Source organism: Brassica napus, chromosome A5 (assembly GCF_020379485.1).
Source record: "Brassica napus cultivar Da-Ae chromosome A5, Da-Ae, whole genome shotgun sequence".
NCBI lineage: Eukaryota > Viridiplantae > Streptophyta > Magnoliopsida > Brassicales > Brassicaceae > Brassica > Brassica napus.
Window position 1 is genome coordinate 7860421 of NC_063438.1, and position 23679 is coordinate 7884099.

The 23679-nt window shown below is 36.7% G+C and overlaps 4 protein-coding genes, 2 non-coding genes and 1 pseudogene across 7 annotated transcripts; 2 read left to right on the forward strand and 5 right to left on the reverse strand.

Moving 5' to 3' along the window:
* Nucleotides 1-117: 117 nt before the first annotated feature.
* On the forward strand, nt 118-6838 carry LOC125609416. The gene is made up of 21 exons (XM_048780852.1): nt 118-667; nt 986-1143; nt 1237-1308; nt 1397-1531; nt 1663-1781; nt 1875-2162; nt 2338-2425; nt 2548-2653; nt 2730-2843; nt 3316-3479; nt 3580-3700; nt 4077-4301; nt 4384-4571; nt 4707-4874; nt 4959-5064; nt 5236-5373; nt 5467-5628; nt 5712-5915; nt 6015-6209; nt 6286-6357; nt 6440-6838. Exons 1-21 carry the CDS (start codon nt 431-433, stop codon nt 6584-6586), a joined length of 3207 nt encoding a protein of 1068 aa, XP_048636809.1. The 5' UTR covers nt 118-430; the 3' UTR covers nt 6587-6838.
* An 890-nt stretch (nt 6839-7728) lies between these two features.
* Nucleotides 7729-7815, reverse strand: LOC125609715. The gene has a single exon (XR_007339864.1). It is a non-coding gene; the product is annotated as a small nucleolar RNA snoR114 (small nucleolar RNA).
* A 6-nt stretch (nt 7816-7821) lies between these two features.
* On the reverse strand, nt 7822-7892 carry TRNAG-GCC. The gene has a single exon. It is a non-coding gene; the product is annotated as a tRNA-Gly (tRNA).
* Nucleotides 7893-7904: 12 nt separating this feature from the next.
* LOC106451438 (probable protein phosphatase 2C 26) lies at nt 7905-9905 on the forward strand. 2 transcript variants are annotated; one of them, XM_013893368.3, is made up of 11 exons: nt 7905-8147; nt 8240-8291; nt 8399-8478; nt 8568-8649; nt 8721-8791; nt 8877-8956; nt 9060-9157; nt 9237-9360; nt 9448-9530; nt 9597-9645; nt 9721-9905. In XM_013893368.3, the coding sequence occupies exons 1-11, from the start codon at nt 8011-8013 to the stop codon at nt 9771-9773; spliced, it is 909 nt and encodes a 302-aa protein (XP_013748822.2). In that variant the 5' UTR covers nt 7905-8010; the 3' UTR covers nt 9774-9905. The 2 variants fall into 2 exon arrangements, with proteins under 2 accessions (XP_013748822.2, XP_022575058.2); XM_022719337.2 differs by having other exon boundaries at nt 7985-8147; nt 8382-8478.
* On the reverse strand, nt 9857-11633 carry LOC106453654 (mitoferrin-like). The gene is made up of 2 exons (XM_048780853.1): nt 10699-11633; nt 9857-10321 (listed from the first exon to the last, which is right to left on the reverse strand). The coding sequence occupies exons 1-2, from the start codon at nt 11497-11499 to the stop codon at nt 10121-10123; spliced, it is 1002 nt and encodes a 333-aa protein (XP_048636810.1). The 5' UTR covers nt 11500-11633; the 3' UTR covers nt 9857-10120.
* Nucleotides 11634-13871: 2238 nt separating this feature from the next.
* LOC125609417 (UDP-glycosyltransferase 87A1-like) lies at nt 13872-15929 on the reverse strand. The gene is made up of 2 exons (XM_048780854.1): nt 15031-15929; nt 13872-14882 (listed from the first exon to the last, which is right to left on the reverse strand). Exons 1-2 carry the CDS (start codon nt 15524-15526, stop codon nt 14005-14007), a joined length of 1374 nt encoding a protein of 457 aa, XP_048636811.1. The 5' UTR covers nt 15527-15929; the 3' UTR covers nt 13872-14004.
* A 4755-nt stretch (nt 15930-20684) lies between these two features.
* LOC106453655 lies at nt 20685-22307 on the reverse strand (annotated as a pseudogene).
* Nucleotides 22308-23679: the final 1372 nt, after the last annotated feature.

Sequence of the window (23679 nt, forward strand, 5' to 3'; positions counted from 1 at the left end):
TAGGAAAAATTATAAATCCAGGAAGATATAATACATGTTCAAATTTTTTTTAACGATTTTAACAAGAAATTGAAATTTTTTGCAAAACAATCCTTCGAGTCTTTATTTTCGAATTTTAATATTAGTATATATAAATAAGTCAATTAATTAAAATTATAATGAGAATAAAACTATTAGTTTCCATTTTTATGAAATCAAATATGGTTACTTTGACTTCTATATTTAGAGAATAAAACTAAAAAGAAGCTGTTAGACTTGACTAAAAAGCAAACAAAAGTTTAATTTGAACTGCACAGATTTCAATCGTTTCTCTCCCTCGCTCCTCCATGAAAGCTACCTTCGTCTCCTCCACTGCGCGAACTGTGGACTCCCTGAGAGATCTCCTCTAGAGCAAGACTTCGTTTGTTCAATTTAGAGCAAAGCTCACACCATGATCTCCAGCAGAGTATTAAATTCGCCTGCTCCCAAGGTCCGTGGCGGCAACGGACCATCCTCAGCTCCTGTACCGGTCACCAGAGCCATAGTGACCAATGCTGACGCCACTGGTTCTGCTTCCGAAGATGACATGTATACAAATTCAGACGACTTCTCTCTTGCGAACAGTAGAGTGTCTACTAACGTCGGTCGTAGGCACGGAAGAAACTTGTCTTATTGTACCTGCTCCGAGGTGAGGTCCTCTAGGGAGACTCTGGATCCACTATGGTTTCGTACGATTTGATGATTTTTTTCCGCAGTAATAATAAAAATGACTCCTCAAAAAAAAAAAAGAGATTCTGAGGCATTTTTCTATTGTAGAGGCTTCCTTTAATTTTAGAAGAAAATATAGTGGTGGACAGGGTGGTGGATATGATATTTTAGAGCTTGTCTGTCACATCAGAGAAGAACTGCATGTGTTGGTTCTGTTTAACTTGTATAATGGTGGAACAACAATGATGTGATTTTGTTTTCTTTATTGATCTTATCATGATCTAAGTTGATATTGCAGGAGTTTGATGCTGACAAATTTTACACAAGAGTTATCCCTCCATTTTCCGGGGCAGCAGAGGAATCTGGAGAAATTAAACCAGCAAGGTCAGGTGTTCAAGTTTCACAAGGCAAGACAGACGATTGTGTAGAAAGTAAAAAGACTGGACATTCTACTAGGTATTCTCTTTTTTACTTTAGCTCTTCATGTGAAATGAGTTCTGTCTGATTCTACTAAACCATTTTTTAACGTTTTTGTTTGTATTCCCGTAGACTTAGTGCTGTTTCTGAGTCATTTGGGCCATCTGATCAAGATCTCGTTCGGATGCCAACTTTTCATGCAAGGTAACATAGAAAACCCCACCGTTATCTTCAATCAGTTTTGTAAACAAAGTTGGATTGAGCCGCCTATTTTTTATGTACCTTGATACAGTGCTCGTGGCACATGGCTTGCAGTGGTTTCCTATGATGCATGTGTGCGACTTTGCCTTCATGCGTGGGCAAAGGGTTGCATGGAGGCTCCCATGTTTCTGGAAAACGAATGTGCTCTTCTACGAGAAGCATTCGGGTGAGTTTATCATTGACGTGTAGATATTTTATATTTCTTTATACAACCTGAAGTCGAATGATATGTTTTCATCCACATGCCTCAAAAGTAATTATTAACAGATTTTTTTTTGGGGTTGAAACTGAATACAGGTTGACGCAACTCCTTTTGCGATCGGAGGAGGAAATGCGGGTGAATCAATCTTCACAAGCTCCGCACGAGGGAGTTGCACCAAAACCCAACAAAAACACTGGCAAAATGATGGTTCAAGGTAAATTTTTTTATTCCACGTTCCATCTGCTGCTCTTATTTGGCTGCCCTCCTATAACCAATAAGCATAAATGAACTTTATCTTCTTCTGCAGTACGACGTGTTGAAACAGTTTTGGATGCTCCAACAAGTTTAAAGCCATCGCTGAAAAAGTTTGAGAAATCCCGGGGTTACTTTTCCAATATCTCAACACGTATATCTTCTGGATGGCGGGCTCTAAGGAAGAACTATCTTCGTGTACCTGCAAATGGTTCTTCTGTTTCACGTCAAAGCCCGGGACATGTACATGCCAGACCAGAGTGCTTAAAGCAAGTTTCTTGTCCCCTGAAAGTTGGTGTCACAAGTCCACGTAATAGTTCAACGTCTTATGATGATGCTCAAGGTATGACTTTACTTAGCATATGTCATATATATATATATATATATTTATATATATCAGTATGTGTGGGCGAGGTGAGGAAGATATTAGTTCCATGTTTCGCCATTTCACTGCTTTATGTTTTTTTGTGTGATAATTTTTATAAATATTGGTTAATCCGTTTAATTCTGTCATTCAGAGACATACACGTGTAGGTTAAGATTGAAAAGCTTAACTGAAGATGACCCCATTATCATGCAACCTGGATCCGATGAAGGGCATGTCTTGTATGTACTTATTATATATATATATATATGTATATATCTGACTTTCTTTCCCCTCTCCCAAATCCACTACGGGTAACTTGCCATATATGCTGTGTCTCACAAAGTACATGTAATTTCAACAGCTTTCCTGATAGTCATGGAGATGATCTGATTGTTGAAATACTTGAACCAAACGGGAAGGAATTTGGGCGTGCGCTTGTCCAGCTAGCCAAGTTTTCTGAAGATTCCGTGAGTCATTTTTACTTGCCTTTTTCATTTGTTAGTACCTATCAAATTAATGCTTCTAAATGAAGAATGCATACAGGATGAGAAACTTCTCTGGTGGTCTGTATTTCGTGAGCCAGGACATCAACTTGTGGGAAAACTCCAGCTCTATATTGACTATTCAGCAAGTTCTGATGATAATAGCCATTTGAAGGTGTGTTAGCTACCTCTCTCTCTCTAATTATATTTGGTATCTGTGATGATCTCTCTTTTTCTTTGCTTCCTCTAAGTGAATTGGCATCTCTCTGTAGGAGACTGAGAGACACTCCAGCAGTCCATTTCTTTAAGCAACTTTTAGCTTGTTGATAGTAACAACAACTACCTCTTCTCTTGTTGATAGTAACTAGATAACTTTAATCAGAATTTTTTTTTTTTATAATGGTTATTAATTTATTACAAGATGGGAGCTTATGGTTGTGTAAGAGCTTATGCACACGTACATTCAGCTCCTCTCTAAGTTCATTAAATGAAACGTTCCTCAAATTCATTGAAAATATATCCTCTGTTTGAAGTATGCGTATCCTCTTCAGATTATGTGTCTGAACACACATATATATATATAAAACTCATTGTATAGTGCTCAGAAGATTTCGGTGAATTGATTTTCTTGTCTCACCTTCCTGTAGGGTGGTTCTGTTGCGGAAACAGACGCATATGACCTAGTCTTGGAAGTGGCCTTGAAAATGCAGTGGTTCCAGCAAAGAAACTTGTTGTTATATGGTTCATGGAAATGGCTTTTGGAAGAATTTTCCTCCTACTATGGGATTTCAGATGTCTACACCAAGCTCAGGTATACACGTATTCACTTTCTATTATTCTTCTTTCATTTTTTTATCATTTGAGAGATATACTATAACTCCGTTTTCTCTATCTTGTTTTGTTGTTTTAAGATACTTGACCTATGTGATGGATGTCGCTACACCGACCTCAGACTGTCTCCATTTGGTGCATGACTTGCTAACACCTGTCATCATGAAAGGAAATGACAAGGCCACCTTGAGTCATCAAGAGGTATCATATATATTATTTTCTCTTTGCCCTTTTCTGGTTTTGTGTGAATCTTGTCTCAAGTTAAGCCAAGAATAAGATTTAACTCCAAAGTTAGCTTATATACTTTGATCATAAATACCTGAGTCTGAGCATCACAGTAGCAATAATTCTATGTTATTCACCATTGTATTCATAGTTGTGCATGCAATGATGAATGACAGAGGTGGACTTCTTGTAGTTCACATTGAAAATTTAAACATCAAATATCAAGTTATTTCTGTTTGCTGTTGATATATTTTTTCTTGATTTTTTTGTGTGTGGAAGCATAGTAGTCTCGTCATACAAATGCTTTTTCTTCTTCTCAACCGCTTATCAATCTCCGTTTTTTTTTCAACAGAATCGGATCCTAAATGGAATCAAGGACCAAACCGAGCAGATCCTGAAGCTGGTCTTCGAGAACTACAAATCTCTTGAGGAGTCTTCTTTCTCTGGAATAAAAGATGTAGTCAGTTCTGCAACAGGAGTTCCAGCGCCAGCACTCGCTCCCGCTGTTAAATTGTACATGCTTCTGCATGATGTCTTGTCTCCAGAGGATAAGACTAATCTTTGTCATTACTTCCAAGTAAAGCGTACACCCTCTCTATTGCCTTACTTTACTCTTGGTTAAATTTTCTTCATCTGTTTTGCATCAATGCTTTTTATAGGTAGCAGCAAAGAAGAGATCTAGAATGCACATCGGTGAGATAGATGAATTTGTTAGAAAAAACAATGATCCCAATTTTTGGGATCCTTCTTCAAGGGCTGCTTACCATAAAATGATTATGGTCTGCAAGAATGTAAAGAATGAGATTTATACTGATATTGAGATCCACAATCAAAATATACTTCCCAGGTTAGTATGCAAGTGAAAAAGTTATGTTCAGCTAGTCTTCTGTTCAACTATTTCCAAATAATTGATATGAAAGGGTCTTGTAGCATCTTCCTGCAGGTGTTGATTGCCCAATGCTTGTTATATTGTTTTATGCAGCTTTATTGACCTTTCAAACCTGTCAGCATCCATATATAGCACTGATCTCTGCAACAGACTTCGAACCTTCCTTGTTGCTTGTCCACCGTCTGGTCCTTCACCAGCAGTTCAACAGCTTGTGATTGCAACTGAAGACTTTCAACGTGACCTTTCCAGCTGGAACATCCGGTAAGTCATATAGAGTATTTGATTTTTTTTTTTGTTTAAATTGTTGTCATAGTTTTTGACTGGTATGATGTTTTTATTTTACAGTCCTATCCAAGCTGGTGTTGATGCAAAAGAATTGTTCCACCTATATATTATGACTTGGATTCAAAATAGACGCCTTTACTTACTTGAATCATGCAAACTTGATAAGGTATACATATGGCTTCTCTGTGTGCCTTTCTTCAATTCTAAACCAAACTGTGGAGAAGTAAAAAAATATATATTTTTGCTCCATACTCTTGGTGTTATCAGCTTATGGCACATCATTGAGAAACTGACTCACTCCTTTGTGTCCATTAACAAAACTTGTCAATTCAATCAGGTAAAATGGTGCGGAGTGGGGACACAACATTCAGCAACCCCATTTGTTGATGAAATGTACACCAGGCTGAACGAAACCATTCAAGACTATCAAGCTATCATTTCTAGATGGCCGGAATATATTTACGTTCTGGAGAGTGTAAGTTTAGCGGTTCTTTGAGGCCTTAGGCAACTGTGAAAAGATTTTCCATTGCATGTTTATAAGCTACAACATAAATTGTGTTTTTTATAGGCCATAGCTGATGTTGAAATAGCAATTGTGGAAGCTCTGGAGAAGCGGTATGCAGATGTCTTATCACCTCTGAAAGAAAACTCAGCTCCAAAAAAGCTAAGCTTCAAGTATGTCAAATACCTAACCAAAAGATCTGCGGTTTCATATGTAGTTCCGGATGAGGTGAGAGTTTCCAACATTTTTTTTCCTTAAATTAAGAAAGATTTGTTTGTTTTGCTGAAAAGTTTATTTATCTGGTGGTGCAGCTCGGCATTCTACTAAACTCTGTGAAGAGAATGCTTGATGTTCTAGGGCCTGATATAGAGGCTCAATTTCAAGCATGGTCTTCATGCGTTCCTGATGGATCTAGGAACGCAGCTGCTGGGGATCGTCTTTCTGAGGTGACAGTGATGCTCAGAGCCAAGTTTCGAAGTTACGTTCAAGCTATAGTCGAAAAACTCGTAAAAAATGTGAGTTCCATGTTTTTGTGTAATCTTGTTGAATATTTTGAGATCCTAGTCCCATAATTAAAATGTCTATGTTGTAATTGGCTATTCTTTTTTTTTTAGAGCAAACTAAAAAAGGAGACAATGTTGAAGAAGATTCTTCAGTACTCTAAAGAAAGTGTTGGAGAATCGGACATGAGAAGAAAAATGCAAAAGCTGAAGGAGCAGCTCACCAACACAGTGAATCATCTACATTTCGTTTGTTCAACGGATGTGTTCATCGCATTGTCCCGAGGATACTGGGATCATATGGGATGGGTAACTATTTCAATATTGTCTCCTTAGTTTTGTTTGTCTGGGGGAGAGCTGACTCTTCTTCTCTTGCCCATGACAGATTGTTCTAAGCTTTTTGGAGAACAAAAAAGAGAAGAGAGCTTGGTACAAGGGTTCTAGAGTTGCTGTCTCTGTAAGGCCCCCTCTACTTTTGATTGCATGACTTTAAGACTTTACCTTTTTTTTTGTACTATATAAATGGTGCATACATGCAGATACTAGACGATACATTTGCAGCAGAGATGCAAAAGCTACTAGGAGATTCGTTGAGAGAGCAAGACTTGAAGCCTCCGAGATCGATTGTGGAGGTTCGCTCGATTCTTTGCAAGGACACTACAGTTAATGAAGGCAAGTCTTTCTAAAGACGATCAAGGACACTTGTTATTGGGCAAAAAATTCTAGAGGAATCATTAAATTTTGAGATTCTTATTGTTATTGGTTCGTGAATTGTTAAAATCTAAATAGAATCCATTGTTATTGGGGTGATGATTTTTAAATTTCACTCAAAATCCTTTGTTATTGGAAAAGTTTAGTTTTCATTGATTTTAAGATTATATTAAAATCTATTGTTATTGGGATGTAAATTTTCTTTGTTTTTACTCATAGTACTCAATTTTGAGAATATCATCTATACCCATAAGATTTTTGTAATTAATGTAATAAAATACATTCACATACAAAAACTCAAATTGAAGAATGAAATAATATACAAATCACAACTTTAACATAATACAATTCATAACTTAAAAAATAGAAAACAAATATTAAAAACTTAAAATAAAAATTGTAAAAATTGTTTTAAAAAGCACTTTCGAATTAAAAAAAAAACATTTCAAAAATTATAATTCAAATTGTTTTTACAAAATTCAAATTTAAAACATATATTTCGAAATTATATAAAAAAATATTTTTATTATTTTTTATTATTTATATATCTATAATGTAAGAAGTAGAAATTAAAATTTTTGGTCATTTTATTTCTTGAGAACTTTTTTGTGACAAAAACTTTTCTAAAATTTGTTTAAGAATTGCCTTAATTGAAATCATTTTCTTTTTTTTTTCTATCACCATTAATTTCTTACTTTAAAAGTTAATAATAACCAATAGAATTCTATACACAAGTAATGAAAATCTATATAAAAGTATTTGATAAAATTTGTTAAATCTAGTTAACTTGTAAAATCCTGTCAACTATTAAAATCATCAAATTCCACAGAAATTCATGTTCCAATAACCCCCCTAAATGAATCTTCAAGATTGATTCTTAGCTTTTAAGGATCAGATCTCATTTGCTCATGTCACAGTTTACTTTAGCACTAAAATGTCAATATATTACAAGTTTACAACACTGACTGGGTTTTATGTCCTATCCGAGTTGTGATGAGAGCTGACAACACGGAAAAGTGAAATACAAAAACTCTCTTTTACCAAAATTGTCTAAATTCATGGAGAATAAGTCTGATTTTATATAATCACAAAAAAGGTTTAAAAAGAAAAAAATCAAGAGCTCAGTCAAATGGCATTACATCTGGAATAATCAGAGGAATGCGATGGACCCAACCATCGCTAAAGCCTAATATCATCACAGCTCTTTTAATGCACCAGCCGGGAATCGAACCCGGATCTGTACCGTGGCAGGGTACTATTCTACCACTAGACCACTGGTGCTTGTTGTCTTCTCTAAAACAATCCTTTATTTGTTCATTTAATCTATACAAAACTAACAAAGTAACAGCCACATGATGGAAACAGAGTAGAGAGAAGAAGAAGACGTTTGTTGCAGGAAATGGCGATTCCGATGACAAGAATGATGGTTCCTCCTCAGGTAAGCTCTTCGCTTCGTCTCTCGCATCCGAATCTATCAAACTCCACTCGCGTTCCTTTGCTCTGTCGCTGTGCTCCATCACAACTCCAACCACTTCGGTCTGCTCTCTTTCCCTCAACCTTGTTAAGGTGAACTTACTTTGTCTGAACACTGAGAACCCATTTGTCAATATGTTGAAAATTTCCTTTAGGTCTGGACTCTCTCTGTCGGCAGGAGCTCACGCCATCCCGCATCCAGATAAGGTACTTGTGTTTCTTCTTTGGTTGTGTAATAAAGAAAAGAGATTGGGTGTTTAGTAGGGAGTTATGAGAGATTGAAAATAGACCTTTTAGTGGTCGACCTTTTATAGATAGAGAAAGGTGGGGAAGATGCTCTCTTTGTAAGTAGCTACAGAGGTGGTGTCATAGCTGTTGCTGATGGTGTTTCCAGGTAACTTCTTTGCTTTTATGCTAAAATTTGATTTTAGTTCTTATGGGTTTATCTTGATTTTTGATAAAGTTTATCTCTTTTAATCTCAGCTGGGCTGAACAAGATGTTGATCCTTCCTTGTTCTCCAAAGAGCTCATGGCTAATGCTTCTCGTCTAGTTGATGACGAAGAGGTTAGTTTTGTCAAAGTCTTAAATCTATCTTTTGAGTGTTTTGTGGTTTTCTGATTACGCTTTGGACACAGGTGAGATATGATCCTGGTTTCCTCATTGACAAAGCTCACACCGCAACTACTTCCAGAGGTTCTGCTACAATGTGAGATTTGAATTACAAGCTATTCTCTTCTAAGGTTGTTTAGCCATGTTTTGATAGCTTGATGTGGGGGTTATTGGTGAAGCAGTATTGTAGCGATGCTTGAGGAAGTTGGTGTTCTGAAAATAGGCAATGTTGGAGACTGTGGACTTAAGCTTCTCCGAGAAGGTTCTTTTTCTTCTTATCCTTCTGTAACCTGAGACACTATAGATTGTTTCAGTGGTCAACCTTGGAGGAATAGACTTTGATTTCATTCTCATTCATTCTGCAGGTCAGATCATATTTTCGACTACTCCACAAGAGCATTATTTTGACTGTCCCTTCCAACTAAGCTCTGAAGGCTCTGCTCAAACTTATATGGATGCATCGGTAAACAAAATTGTACCAATCTTCATGATTTGTTCTAGTACTGTCCCTCTGTAACACTCTTCTTCTTACTTTCAAGCAGTTTAACATAATGGAAGTAAAGAAAGGAGACGTGATTGTGATGGGTTCAGACGGGCTTTTCGATAACGTATTTGATCATGAGATTGTTAATATAGTGACCAAACATACAGATGTGGCAGAATCATGTATGCACTCTATATAAATTAACTATCTGCCTTGGTATATAGTCTATAGTTTAGAAGTGACATTTGTTTTTGGTACAACTATTACAGCGAGATTACTAGCTGAAGTGGCGAGTAGCCATTCAAGAGATCCAGGCTTTGAGTCTCCATATGCATTGGAAGCAAGAGCCAAGGTAGGTTTTTTAATCAAACCCAATAATGGATTTTTTCAGTTTGCCTTCTGACTCCCATGTACACAGGGGTTTGATGTTCCTCTCTGGAAGAAGGCATTGGGAATGAAGCTTACAGGTATAAAAATTTAACAGTTCCATTATTAATTTATTACAGAAAGAGCAGTTTCTGAGTTGATGTTTGGTTCTGCAGGAGGGAAGCTTGATGATGTTACTGTTATCGTTGCCCAAGTGGTGGACTCTTGAGTCTTATGTGATTGATCTTTTCTCATTATTGATTTGAACAAGTCTTTGTACAAAGACACTTGTCATTGTGTTGGATGATCTTATCAAAGAAATTAAATATTTATCCTTGTGAATCAAACTCTTTATAGCTCATCTATTCCCCTTAGTATATCTCATAAAAAAATACAAAATTTTCTAACGACAAAGCAAACAGACAACATTATTGCATGGAAACAAACTAGTATACAGACAGAGATCTCTCTAACGAGCTAGTGTGTCAACACTAAGAACCAGCAGCGCTATGAAGAATCAGTATACCTGAATTAGGCAAAGCAGATACAAGCCAGATGCATGTTTGTGTATGGTCTTCAAGCTGCTGCGCCATTGACATCATGAAAGAATGATTTGACAGTTTCATAAGTGGACCAGCAGATGGCAGCAGCTGGAGCATGGAAGAGCATTCTTGGTAGCCATCCTCTAGCAAGTCCTCTATACCCGTCTTTCTTTATTATCGTGCGAAACACTTCGCCTATAGAACTGCTCTTGAAACGGTCACAACCGCACACCCCCTGAAACATCACCATAGACATCGCTTATAGAACTATTCTATTCCACAAATGATCAAAGCCTAATACTCTTTAATCCTATAGTCACCGATAGTTTCATCTTTCTTCTACCTCAGTAATTAAGTTTCATAATCACAAAGCTTGCTACATCCTCTACATAACTGCACACATCATCTAGCATAACTATACCTTGGTTTCTCGGCAATGTCCTAAAAAGCGTTAGGCGGTGGTTAGTTGTCTTATAGAAGATTATTGTTTAGGCGGACATCTAGGCGACTTTTCAAACACCTAGACCGTTTGAAAAAATTATCTGCGGACTAGGCGTGCATCTAGACCGATTTTTACACTAGAGTTACAGTTGTTTAGATTCCAAATCTTACCTGACATTGCAACTGCGTCTTGACAACATCAAGCGGCGTGGTCAAAACAGCAGCCAAGCCACCACCTGCAGCTCCAGCAGTAGCATAAACCAACAAACCTTCCTCCTCCTCTCCGCGACCAACAAACTCGGGCGAAATCTCCCTCAAACCCCTCTTAACCGCCTCATACGTGGCGAAATGAACAGCAGTAAACGGAGCATTCATAAGCACAGTCGTCCTATAAGAAGCATAAAAAGCACCAAACCCTTCCTCCCTCATCACCCTCTTCACACAATCCCAAACCCCTCCATACATCCCCTTCCCTATCTGCAGCCTCTGCTTAACCATATCCATCGGAGTAAACACGGCGTCGCTCGCCACGGTGGCGAACACGCCCGAGACCGCGTGAGCTAAAGAGTTGTTAGGGTTCCCGCCGGATAGATACTTCTTGGAGACTTCGTAGAATGAGAAGTAGACGGCGTGGGCCGGGCCCGCGCCGAGCCCCATGGCCCATATGCCTCGGTAGAGAGCAGACGGGCCCTCTGTTTTGATGATCGAACGGAAAGCTTGGGTGATGCCGACGGGTTTGATGGGGCACGAGCGGATGGTTTGCATGTGGGTCTTGATGGTGTCGACTGGGAACATGGCCATGTGTTCGACGGAGCCGGCTATCGAACCGGCGACCATGAGGTGCCAGAACCGGAGCTTGTCGTTTTGAGAGGGGATGAGAACGGTTGGATGAAAGTCGGGTGGTTGTGGGATGGGAAGGAGGTCGGGTTTTGGGAATTTAGATGCGGTTGTGGCGGCGGCTTCTGTCGCCATTGTGTGGGAAGCGAGAGAAATGTTTCTTTGGGAGGGAGAGGTTGTTAAATTAGGGTTCCAAGATAGTTGGAGAGAGCTATTATTCCCAATTCACTCTGGAATCTCCGACAAGAGAGCGGCGGTTTAACTCTACTTGGGCTTTACATCTTTTCCCCTAAAGTATATATATTGTCTTAATTTGTTTAATTTGTTTTATTAGAAAATCTTCCTTTTTTTTATAATGTGAGCAGATCCTAAAATTCAGTTTGCTATTATATATAGATTATTACATTGTACGACCATTAAAAAAAAAGTTGGTTAGAAAAAACTTCCTAAAAGATATATTTTTATATTTTTTATATATTAAAAAAACATATTAATTTTGATAATTAATGTATTATTTTCTATATTTGCCAATTTTCAATAATTTTATATCTATAATACTCTAATAAATACGATTAATTTTTCAATTTTGTAATTTATTATTATTAACTAGTAAAAGTACTTAGAAAACATAGGAGATATTATATTTGATATTATTGTATGTTAAGTTTCATTTGAAGTATAAATTTTTATTGAAGAATATGATTTTTTTTAACAAGAAGCTATTCTAAATTAAGAAGAACTTAAACTCGATAGCCAAAACGGTGAAATTGAATCGACATAAACCATAGCTGATGACAGACTTCTAATACTGCCTGCTAATTTGTCAGCTATTGTTTTCTTTGCTATTAGAACATGTCGGATTGCAAAGGTGAGGAAGAAACGCTTACATCATAGGAATTCTTCCATATACGTTGTGAAAACCGGTCATTCTAGACACCATCTTTATCAATTGAGATCAGTCTATTGCAAACACCACTTCCGAAATATGTAGTAGAATCTTCATGCATTCAATTGTCCAAATCAACATGTTACATTCTGCATGTAAATGTGATAGACTTTTATGGATATCCATGGTTCTCATCGTAGATTCAGTTGCTTCTTCTTTTCTGCACATCCTTGTTTTGTATAGTTCGACTCTTCTTTCTAGGATCCGTCGATAAAGCATTACGTCCTGTCATTAATCTAAATTATCTTTTGATATATGGTAATTTTTTCACTGTTGTGGAGACATTTATTTGCGCTTCCGACTATAAAATCCCTTCAATATCTGCCATTTGAAGAATTTCTGGAAGAATTTTTATTTTATTCTTAAATTTTTTATCATTTCGATTTTTCTAAATATACCAAATAATGACATGGTTATTAATTTTGTCTTTTATTTGAGAAGTTTATTATATTATTTTTTTAGGGATATAAACTGGGTGTATCCGGCCTAAAATTCAGTCTGGTGTTAATAGAGCTATACAATTCTTCATGCTTTTTAGATTTTTTGGGTTTCTTGTAATTATTTATTATAAGTTTATGACATTGTATTTGTCACTTTTATATGTGTTTTTAATATAAACTGGGTGTATCCGGCCTAAAATTCAGTCTGGTGTTAATAGAGCTATACAATTCTTCATGCTTTTTAGATTTTTTGGGTTTCTTGTAATTATTTATTATAAGTTTATGACATTGTATTTGTCACTTTTATATGTGTTTTTAAGGATATGCACATGTTCTGTCGGTTATGTACGTTAGGGATTTTATCCAAACCTGAAAACACAAACTAGAACGAACCAGAAAAAAAAGCTGAATAGGATCGAGTTTGGTTATGACTAATTTACTCTATATTCAGCTTGATTATTCTTGATGAGTTTCCCAGAAGAATACTATGGTGACCATTTAAATTCGGATTGAGGTTTCCGAATTTTTGGTAGTAATAAGCTCGTAAGCTCTATTAATGTGTGTTTTAACTTTTGGATCAAATTCAATTATGTTTTTTTTATGGATTCAGCTTAGATAATGGTTTACCTAATATCCAAAGTAATCCAAAAAAATAGAACGAGTATCCAAAAATATCCGAACTAACCAAAAATATGTAGTAATAAATTACTTAAATTTTTCCAAAATACTCAAAAATATCCAACACCAAAGTTACATAAAAATGGTTAATGAGTCTAGTTTCAGAAAACAAAAAAGAAGAGTTTAGTTTACTTTGAAATCTTTGGTCTAATTCATATTTCAGTTAAAATCAGATATTATCTGATACCTGAAATACCTACTTCTGTAACCCCATTCGAGTATATTTCTAGAACCAAATCCGATCAAGATGGGGGGGGGATCTTTTGGGTCAGGCTTGGTTCGATTTTGGATTTGTTTTATGTTCACCCCTGGTTGCACACTTTCAAACCCCATCACCACTAAGCATTCAGATCAACTAGTCAGCTATATGCTATGTTGTGTTTTCAGTTTGGTCTGAGATTAGCTTAAGAGTTTCTGTAATTAGTCCTTGGCACTGATATAAATTTTAGAGTCATCTGTACCGTCTTTCCCAAAAAAATGATACATACAAATTTAATACATATCTCGACAAAGTTCGAGTCGTTACGAACTCATACATACTCATAGATCACAATTTTAAAACATGCAACATAAAGCTCACACGATCTTGGTAATATCTTTCAAGAAAGCGTCAATATTAACATCAGAAGAACCTCTTTCCGCAACAGCTCCTCGACATATCTCACTAAGATCACAAGCCCTTCTTCTCATCTCTCTCACTTCTTCACTCTCTCCATCCATAAACCTCTTCACCAACTCCTTTATGTCGTCTCTCCTTACCAACTCCGTCTTCTTATCGCTCTTGATCCCCATCCCCACCCTCCAATCCTCAACAATCATCTTAGCATTCAAAAACTGATCCCAAAACAACGGAAACGTCAGCATCGGTACTCCAGAATATATCCCTTCCAACGTCGAGTTAAACCCGCAATGCGTCCAAAACCCGCCTACAGCTTTGTGGGACAGCACTCGCAGCTGATCGCACCAGCTTACCACAACACCCGGGCTACCTTCAAGAGCCTCCTTAAGCTTGGACTCGCCCCCACGTGCCACCCAAAGGAAAGAGATTCCACTCTCTCTCACTCCTCCCACTGTCTCCTCCATCTCAGCTTCCGAAACCGAAAGAAAACTCCCCTGAGATATGTAAAGCACAGAGCTTTCTGGTTGCCCGTCAAGCCATTGAATGTACTCAGGTTTGATGACGTCATTTCCAGCAGAGAGTTCTTCGAATGGTATCAACGGACCGGTGGTGTAAACCGGGAAATCAAACTTGGAAGTGAAAAAGTCTACAGCTTTTGGTTCCAGCTCGTAAGGAGAAGGGAAGAGAAGATACTTAGCTTTGGAGAGCTCGTCGAAACAAGGCTTAAACTTGTTGAACACTTGGTGGCTGAAGCCGTGGTAGATCTCCGGCAAGTCACGGAGTCGCGTCGGAGATAAACCGGGAATGTAATCAACAACTTCGTCTTCTTTCGTCTCTAGAAACAAAATCCATATTCAAGATCAAGAATCAAGAATCAAGAATCATCGATAAAACAGTAATAAAGTTTGAAACTTTATATATTTTTCAAACAGTAATAAAGTTTAAAAATATATAATTTTTAAAAAAAGTGTTTGAAACTTTACCTGATGGTTCGGTCGGAAAATGGCCGTGAGCTGCGAGAAGATCGGAGTGGACGAAGAGGGAGAGGATCGCGGCTGACTCGGTCCAGAAAGAAGCTACCGGAATATTCCTCCGTGTGCCGACACTCACTGCCCAGAGGACGAAAGTGTCGGAGATGATTACGGTGGGAGGCGGGGAGCTGAGGCTGTCGAGTAAGTGCTCGAAGGGTTCCTCCAAGTTGGTGTAGATGGCGTCGATGAAGCCGGTGAAGTTGTTGGCACGGACTAGCTCGGAGGGGATGAGGTTTGGGAGAGTGGCGAAGTGGATACGGTAGGGCTTCGGGTCGGACCCGATGAAGCCGAGCCATTCTTCGGTGACGACGAACGTGACGATGAGGGTTGGGTCTCGGAGGAGGAGGCGTTTGCAGAAGTTCATCATGGGGTTGATGTGGCCTCTTCCGGGCCAAGGCATGGCTACCACGTGGCAGACTCCGAACGGTTGTGGTATGATAGGATCCATAGGGCGGGAAGTGAGTGGTTCTGCTTACTGAGAGACTAATGGGTGGGCACAGAGCAAGAAGACAACACGTTAGTGAGCTTGTAAGTAGCTATAGTGGTATAGCTAATCATTTGTGTGAGAAACGTTTACAAAAACGCAGCAAAGTATATCAATAAATAATTGTCATATGATTTTAACGGTCTTGTGTTTGTGATAATCAATGTTCTACAACGGGGTAGGCATTACGCGTTAGCCTAGCCGTAACGGACGCCTAACCGGATATATACGGATATATACTTTTACACGAAATATAGTATAAGATTAACATATATACATTATTTTTGAAAAAACTGAACATAAATATATTTTAAATCCACTTTTATGTATAAGTATATAGTTTAACATATATAAATACTTTTAAATTATAAAAATTAAAGCCATTTTAAATATATGAAGATGATAAATTTAAAATGATTTTTGCAACAATTATACTAATTATCTACAATCATATAAGGGTAATATAAATAATAACATTAATAAACTATAATAATATTAATAGTTTATTTTTTGAATATTAATACTTAAAATCCGACTGGCGTCTGTATAGACCACATTATGTCTGCCTAAACGCTATTATTCGCCCGAATTATATAAATCCTCATAAAACACTGTATAACATAAAAACAGTACGGTTGGTTATCGTATAGCGCTTAAACGTCGCCTAGGCGGATGCCTAGACCGTATTTTAGAACACCGGTGATAATAATTTGATATATGTTTGCATTTTTTGTAACAATGTTGACATGTTGTGGTAGATTCGACGGATTCATGAATTGTTATGTAAGAGATTTATATCAAATAGTAGTTTTTACACAGCCTTTCATTTTTCTAACGTTGATTCTAGGTTGATCACATAGTTTCTTTATTCTAGGTTGATCAATTGAAATAGTTGTTGAATTGTCTGAAAAAGAATTAAATAAGCAAAACACCATTAACAAAAAAAAGTTGAGGAGATTGGCTATAAATCCAAAATATCAATAACTGAAATATTATACCAAGATTTTCAAAACACCAATTTCCAATACTATTTGTCAGATTTCAAATTCTATTCGGTAGACTTCAAAATCTTCTGGAATGACTTATTTAAAATCTAGTAAACTTACGTATCTTTTACAAACTTTAAAATTTTATATAGTAGTAGACTCAGATAGTCAGATCCAACATTTTTGCTAAACAAATTTTAACAACTCATCTTTTCTTTTCTTTAGTTTAATTCATTTTGATTAACCATTTGTGAAGATAATCTCACTGAGACTTAAGTTGTATTGTTAAGGGATTTTTGCAAAATTGACCTACAACTTAAAGTCAAACACAAAACTAAACTCCTTTTTTTTTGAAAATTGGTTTTGTCCAATTCACCCCACAAGTTCATATAATTTACGAAAATGCCATCAATTTTTTTCTTTTTTTTCGAAAATGACATTTTTACTCTCTCACCCTCATCATCTTCAAGTAATTACAAGATTGCCATTGTCATCAATACCACAACCACCATGAACAACCAATTTGAAGCTCTTAATGCTCCCAAAATCGATTTACCCTTCTTCTTTTTCCATTCTTGTGAACTAAACACAACATATCTCTCACTTTCTCTCCACAATGAGCTAAAAAAACCCAAATTTTGATTCTAAAATTTTTATGGTTCATAGAGTCATAGAAGCTAACGATTATGGGTGGGTGACTTCCGTTTGTGATTCTGTGTGCTTGGAGAAGCCTTATGTATGCTAAGGAACTTATCTCACCAATTTAAGGTATGACATCGAGTTTTTTTCCAGATCTGTTCGTCAGACGACTTACTTGGGAAGTCGTCTGGCTGTAGACGACTTAATCTGGTTGTAGACGACTTACCTGGAAGTCGTCTGGTCAACGCAGAGGTTATTTTTGCAATTGACTTTGAAATCTGTAACCTGAGACGACTGAAAGTTAAGTCGTCTACTATTGTTTGGTTTCAAAAAAAATTCCAAAGAACCTAGACGACTTACATTTCAGTCGTCATAGGTTAGTTTTGCATTTGACTGGATAATTTCAGAAGTTTGACTTCCCCAGACGACTTACATTTCAGTCGTCTGGCGAAAATTAAAATAATAATATTTTTTTAAAAGTAAACGACTTACAATTAAGTAGTCATAGGTTAGTTTTGCAATTGAAAAAAAAAACTTCAAGATTTAATTATACACAGACGACTTATAATTCAGTCGTCCACCAGACGACTTAATTGTAAGTCGTCCAGGATTTTTTTCCGAGATTCTGGTCAAACCTCGTAAATCCTGGACGACTTACATTTCAGTCGTCTCGTGGACGACTGAATTATAAGTCGTCTGTATATAATTAAATCTTGAAGTTTTTTTTTCAATTGCAAAACTAACCTATGACGACTTAACTGTAAGTCGTCTACTTTTAAAAAATATTATTATTTTAATTTTCACTAGACGACTGAAATGTAAGTCGTCCAAAAAGTCAAACTTCTGAAATAATCCAGTCAAATGCAAAACTAACCTCTGACGACTGAAATGTAAGTCGTCTAGCTTTTTGGAGTTTTTTTTTAACCAAACAATAGTAGACGACTTAACTTTTAGTCGTCCGAAATAACAGATTTCAAAGTCAATTGCAAAAATAACCTCTGCGTTGACCAGACGACATATAGTTTAGTCGTCTAGACAACTTAGATTGAAGTCGTCCGCGTCTTCTCCACTAGTTTTTAAGTCTTCTACGTTAGTTTTGGAATAACTTGTATTTTTAAGAGTGATAAGTAACTTCAAGATATGTAAAACTCATATTTACAAAATATGTTCTCTCCCTTAGTTTTACTAAATTTGACTAAGTTTTTCAATGCAAACTTATAAAAAATATGATATGCTTTGACTAGTTACTATTGTTTGTTTCCATCTCTTACCAACATTCTTGTTTATTAAGATGAGAAAAAGGCCATTGGAGTTTATTATTGCATATGAGAGATCCAAAGATAAGAAAAAGGCTACTGAAGTCTATTATTTCATTGATTTGTAAATGTGTAAACACATTGTTAGCACATTTAATACATCTTGGAAAACATTATTACTGATTTTACAAAAAATTCACAACTAAAAGAGTATACATGCAATTCATAAAACAGACCACAAACAAAACTATTATAGATCATTCATCTACAAAGACAAGCTTGGATTCCACTTGAGTAGACAAGACCAGACAACTTTTAAGAAGTCCAGACGACTTCCAGGAAGTTCAGACGACTTTGCCAGAAGACTTTTAGGAAGTTCAGACGACTTCCAGACGACTTTACAGGAAGTCCAGACGACTTTTAGGAAGTCCAGACGACTTCCAGACGACTTCCAGACGACTTCCAGACGACTTCCAGACGACTTCCAGACGACTTCCAGACGACTTCCAGACGACTAACAAGTAAGTCGTCCCAGAAGTCTTCCAGATCTGAAAAACCTGCATATTAAATCCAGATCTGAAAAACCTGCATATTCAAAAACGTTCAAATGGCTTAAAAACAGAAAAAATGAGTGGAAGATAAGATAAATCTACCTTTACAGAACACACAAAATACATATCTAAAAATAATAGATCTACCTTTAAATTAGTGGAAGATGAGTACCAAATAATTAAAAACCTGCAAAAAAAAAATAGATTAGTAACAAAGACATGAGACAAAATTGAAAAATTCATATAAAGTTTGGTGTTTTCAAGTCAAAGAGATTAGAGTGGGTTTGGAGAGTTTTAGTTTGGGAAAAAAGTAAGAACTTTATACAACAAGAAGTTACCAAATGAAGAAAAATCAGACATAAGAACTTACCAAAACGCTCAGAAAAATCCAGACGACTTCCTAGAAGTCCAGACGACTTTCTAGAAGTCCAGACGACTTCCTAGAAGTCCAGACGACTTCCTTGAAGTCCAGACGACTTCCTGGAAGTCCAGACGACTTTGTCAGAAGACTTCCAAGAAGTCCAGACGACTTCCAGACGACTAACAGGTAAGTCGTCCCAGATGTCTTCCAGATCTGAAAAACCTGCACATCAAATCCAGATCTGAAAAACCTGCATATTCAAACACGTTCAAATGACTTAAAAATAGAGAAAATGAGTGGAAGATTAGATAAATCTACATTTATAGAACACACAAAAATACATATCTAAAATTAATAGATCTACCTCTAAATTAGTGGAAGATGAGTACCATTTGATTAAAAACCTGCAAAAGAGATAGATTAATAAGAAATACATGAGACAAAACTGAAAAATTCATATAAAGTTTGGTGTTTTCAAGTCAAAGAGATTAGAGAGAGGTTGGAGAGTTTTAGAATGATGAACATTACATTTTTGTTGCAGCCATTTGAGAGGAGGAGAGAGAATGTGTAAATTTTTCTTTATATAGGGAGACAAAAAATCCAATTAGATTAAATATTTTTGACTCAGACGACTTCCTGGACGACTTACATTTCAGTCGTCTGGTGAAGAAATTAAAACAGACGACTTACATGTAAGTCGTCCAGAAGAGTTTAATATTTTTAGCAGGAAATTAAATATTTTTAGCGGGAAACTAAAATAGAAGACTTTCCAGACGACTTACAAGTAAGTCGTCTGGACGACTGAATTATACGTCGTCATGGTAAATTATTCAACAGACGACTGAAATATAAGTCGTCCACACCCTAAACATAACCCCTAAACTTAATTATCTAATTAAACACTTCATAAAACCAAATCAAACTTGAAAAGTGTTTACTATACACATAAATAAACACATATAGGTGAAAACTAATTTTTGAAAAAAACATTTTAGTTTTCCAAAATCTAACCCTAACAATACATACAATACTACAACATATGTTTGCCAAACTCCTAAACCAAAGTATTTCATGATTCACTACTTCCACTCATCTATCTTCAAAACAAATCAATTTTATCATATCTTAATTTATATCAGTTAAAACTGTTTATAATTACTTGATTTTTATTTTTTCGCATCAAAATATTTTTTTACAAGATTTATAAATTATTTTTAAAATAAACTGGTACCAGACGACTTACACTTCAGTCGTCCAGACGACTTCCAACATCTCAGACGACTCAGACGATTTACTGGGGCTATATTCGTAAAAATGGCTTCTGTTTTTTTTTTGTCACAAGGGGCTGAACTGTAATTTCACTAGGCTTTTAGGTTAGTTTTGCATTTGATTCAAGTTTGGGTATATGTTTAGAATTAAAATCAAGTTGTGGGTTAGTTTTGGCAAAAACCCCTATTGTTAATATCCCTTATGAAAGCGTCAATGTTAGCATCAGACGACCCCTTTTCCGCAACAGCTCCTCGACATATCTCACTGACGTCACAAGCCCTTCTTCTCATCTCCTTCCCTTCTTCACTCTCTCTATCCATTAACCTCTTCACTACTTCTTTGATCTCTTCTCTGTCTATCAACAACTCCGTCTTCTTCCTCCTCTCAATCTTCATTCCCACCCTCCACTCCTCAACAATCATCTTCCCATTCAGAATCTGATCCCAATGCAACGGAAACGCCAGCATTGGCACACCTGAATACATCCCTTCCAAAGTCGAGTTAAACCCGCAATGCGTCCAAAACCCACCCAGAGCTGCATGGCACAGCACACGCAGCTGATCACACCAGCTCACCACAAACCCCGAGCTACCTTCAAGAGCCTCCTTCATCTTCGACTCTCCCCCACGAGCCACCCAGAGAAACGGAACTCCACTCTCTCTCACTCCTGCCACTATCTCCTCCATCTGGGCCTCCGAGACTGAAAGGAAACTCCCTTGAGATATGTAGAGCACAGAACTTTTCGCTTGCCCATCAAGCCACCTGATGTAATCAGGTTTGCTACGTTTGTTTTCAACGGAGAGTTCTTGGAATGGTATCAAAGGACCGGTAGAAGGCACTTAGCTGTGGGAAGCTCATTGAAACATAACTTGCTTTTCTTGAAGACTTGGAGGATGTTACTGTTGAACAGTGGCGGAAGATCTCGGAGTTTGGTCGGAGATAGACCGGGTATGTAATCTACAATCTCCTCTTCTTTTGCTTCTATATTCAATAACAGTTAGAACATCAATCTTTTTGAGTTTCCACCATATCAAGCAATTTCAAGTATATATGAATTAAAAATAAAATTTAAAATAATTTTAAAAGATTATCCGAACCAAAATTTATAAATATCTGAACGGGAGTAAAAGGAGGTCTTTGCTACCTGATGGTTCGAACAGAGCATGGTCGTGACTAATGAGAAGATCGGAGTGAAGGAAGAGGGAGAGAATCGTGGCCGACATAGTCCAGAAAGAAACCACCGGAATATTCCTCTGTTCCCCGACACGCACGGCCCATACAACGTAAGTGTCGGAGATTATTACCGTCGGAGGAGGAGAGTTGAGGCCGTCAAGAAGCCGCTCGAATGGCTCCTCTAATAAGGTGTGGACGGCGTCGACGAAGCCGTTGAAGTTGTTGGCACGGACGAGCTCGGAATGGATGAGATTAGGGAGAGTAGAGAAACGGATCCGGTCGGGTTTCGGGTCTGATCCGATGAAGCCGAGCCATTCTTCGGTGACGACGAATGTGACGATGAGGTTAAGGTCTCGGAGGACGAGGCGTTTGCAAAGGTTCATCATGGGGTTGATGTGGCCTCTTCCGGGCCAGGGCATGGCCACCAGGTGTCGGGATCCTCCGACTTGTTGAAGTTCAGCATGATCCATAGGGTGAAAATTGAGAAGTGAGAGGTTATGGTCACTGTCACCGAGGAGGTAATGATAGTTTTATATGCGACCGTGTGGGAGCAGAGTTTTCGTTAAGTCATTGGACATGAGCACTTTGAAGTCATTGCAAACTTGGAATTTGCTTCTTTCGATAAGACAAACAGATCTTTTTGTGTGGGCCAGTTTTTGGCAACGTGACAATGATTGATCTTTTTTGAATGTCATTATTACATATACAGTGCAGACAAGGGAAGGCCCCAAAAAGTAAGAGAGTCTACAGATTTGGAAAAATTATAAAAACTAGCAATATCTGATTTAATATTTTGAGGCCCAATACTATACTAATGGGCCTTCCTAAATATTATATCTTCGTCGGATGGTGTCATATACTTTACTTGCTGCAGTATTTTTGGTTTTCAAGTTCTTTATTTAGAATTTGGAAGATGGTATCATTTGCTTATAAAAAAACACACTAGCACATTTTATATGATTAAATTCTAAAACATATCTAATTATCAACCAATAATTTTTATAGGAAATTTCTGTATTATTCTTGTGATCACTTTTTTTTGTAACATAATATATGGTATAGCTATGTTTGGAAAATTTTCACCACCTTCAACCAATATTTTTGATTATTTTTCTCATGATTTTTTGGTATAAAAAAAGTATGTTTTAGATATTTATAAATAAAGATATGTTTTAGAAATTTTTGGAAAAATTTCTGACTATTTTCTCATGAATTTACAAAACGCGACTGCGGAAAGTCGGTCGATTATTTTTCAACCGAATTCTTGATTAAAAAGGTCGAACATGTTTTTTTGTCGCGTGTATACACATACAGATCAATTTTTTCTTATGTATGTCATCGGCGCCAACATAACAGCAACTTCAATCCTTCTTTTAACATTTACTTCAATTGGTTTTCTTATTTTAAGTGGTTTAGATTTTCTTAATTTTCTTTTTAGACTTTTTAGTTAAAGTTGATATTATCCTTCTCCTAATGTGGTTTGTCCAAGGAAACATGATTATACAAACAACGCCGAGGCTTTTGTGTGTTTTCAGGTGTCGAGAAAAACTATTTTCGGAATCTATTTGATCGATCCAAAATCAGATTTTTCACAACAATATCTAATTCTTCGATCGACTACATTCGTTAGCTCGTTTCAATTAATATATTTCTCATTAATTAGTCCAATACACTATTTTATTATACATCCTTATATATATGTAAAATTTAAAGATCGCATATGCAAAGTATAAAATATGGTTTCTACTACTATATCTTCAGTTAATTACATAACCAGAATTAGTTAGTCCTCCAACCGAAAGTTTGTTGAAATCTGCATAAATTAATTTTGATTTATGTAAAGCTTACATTTTTTCTGCCACTGTAATCAAACCATTCATCT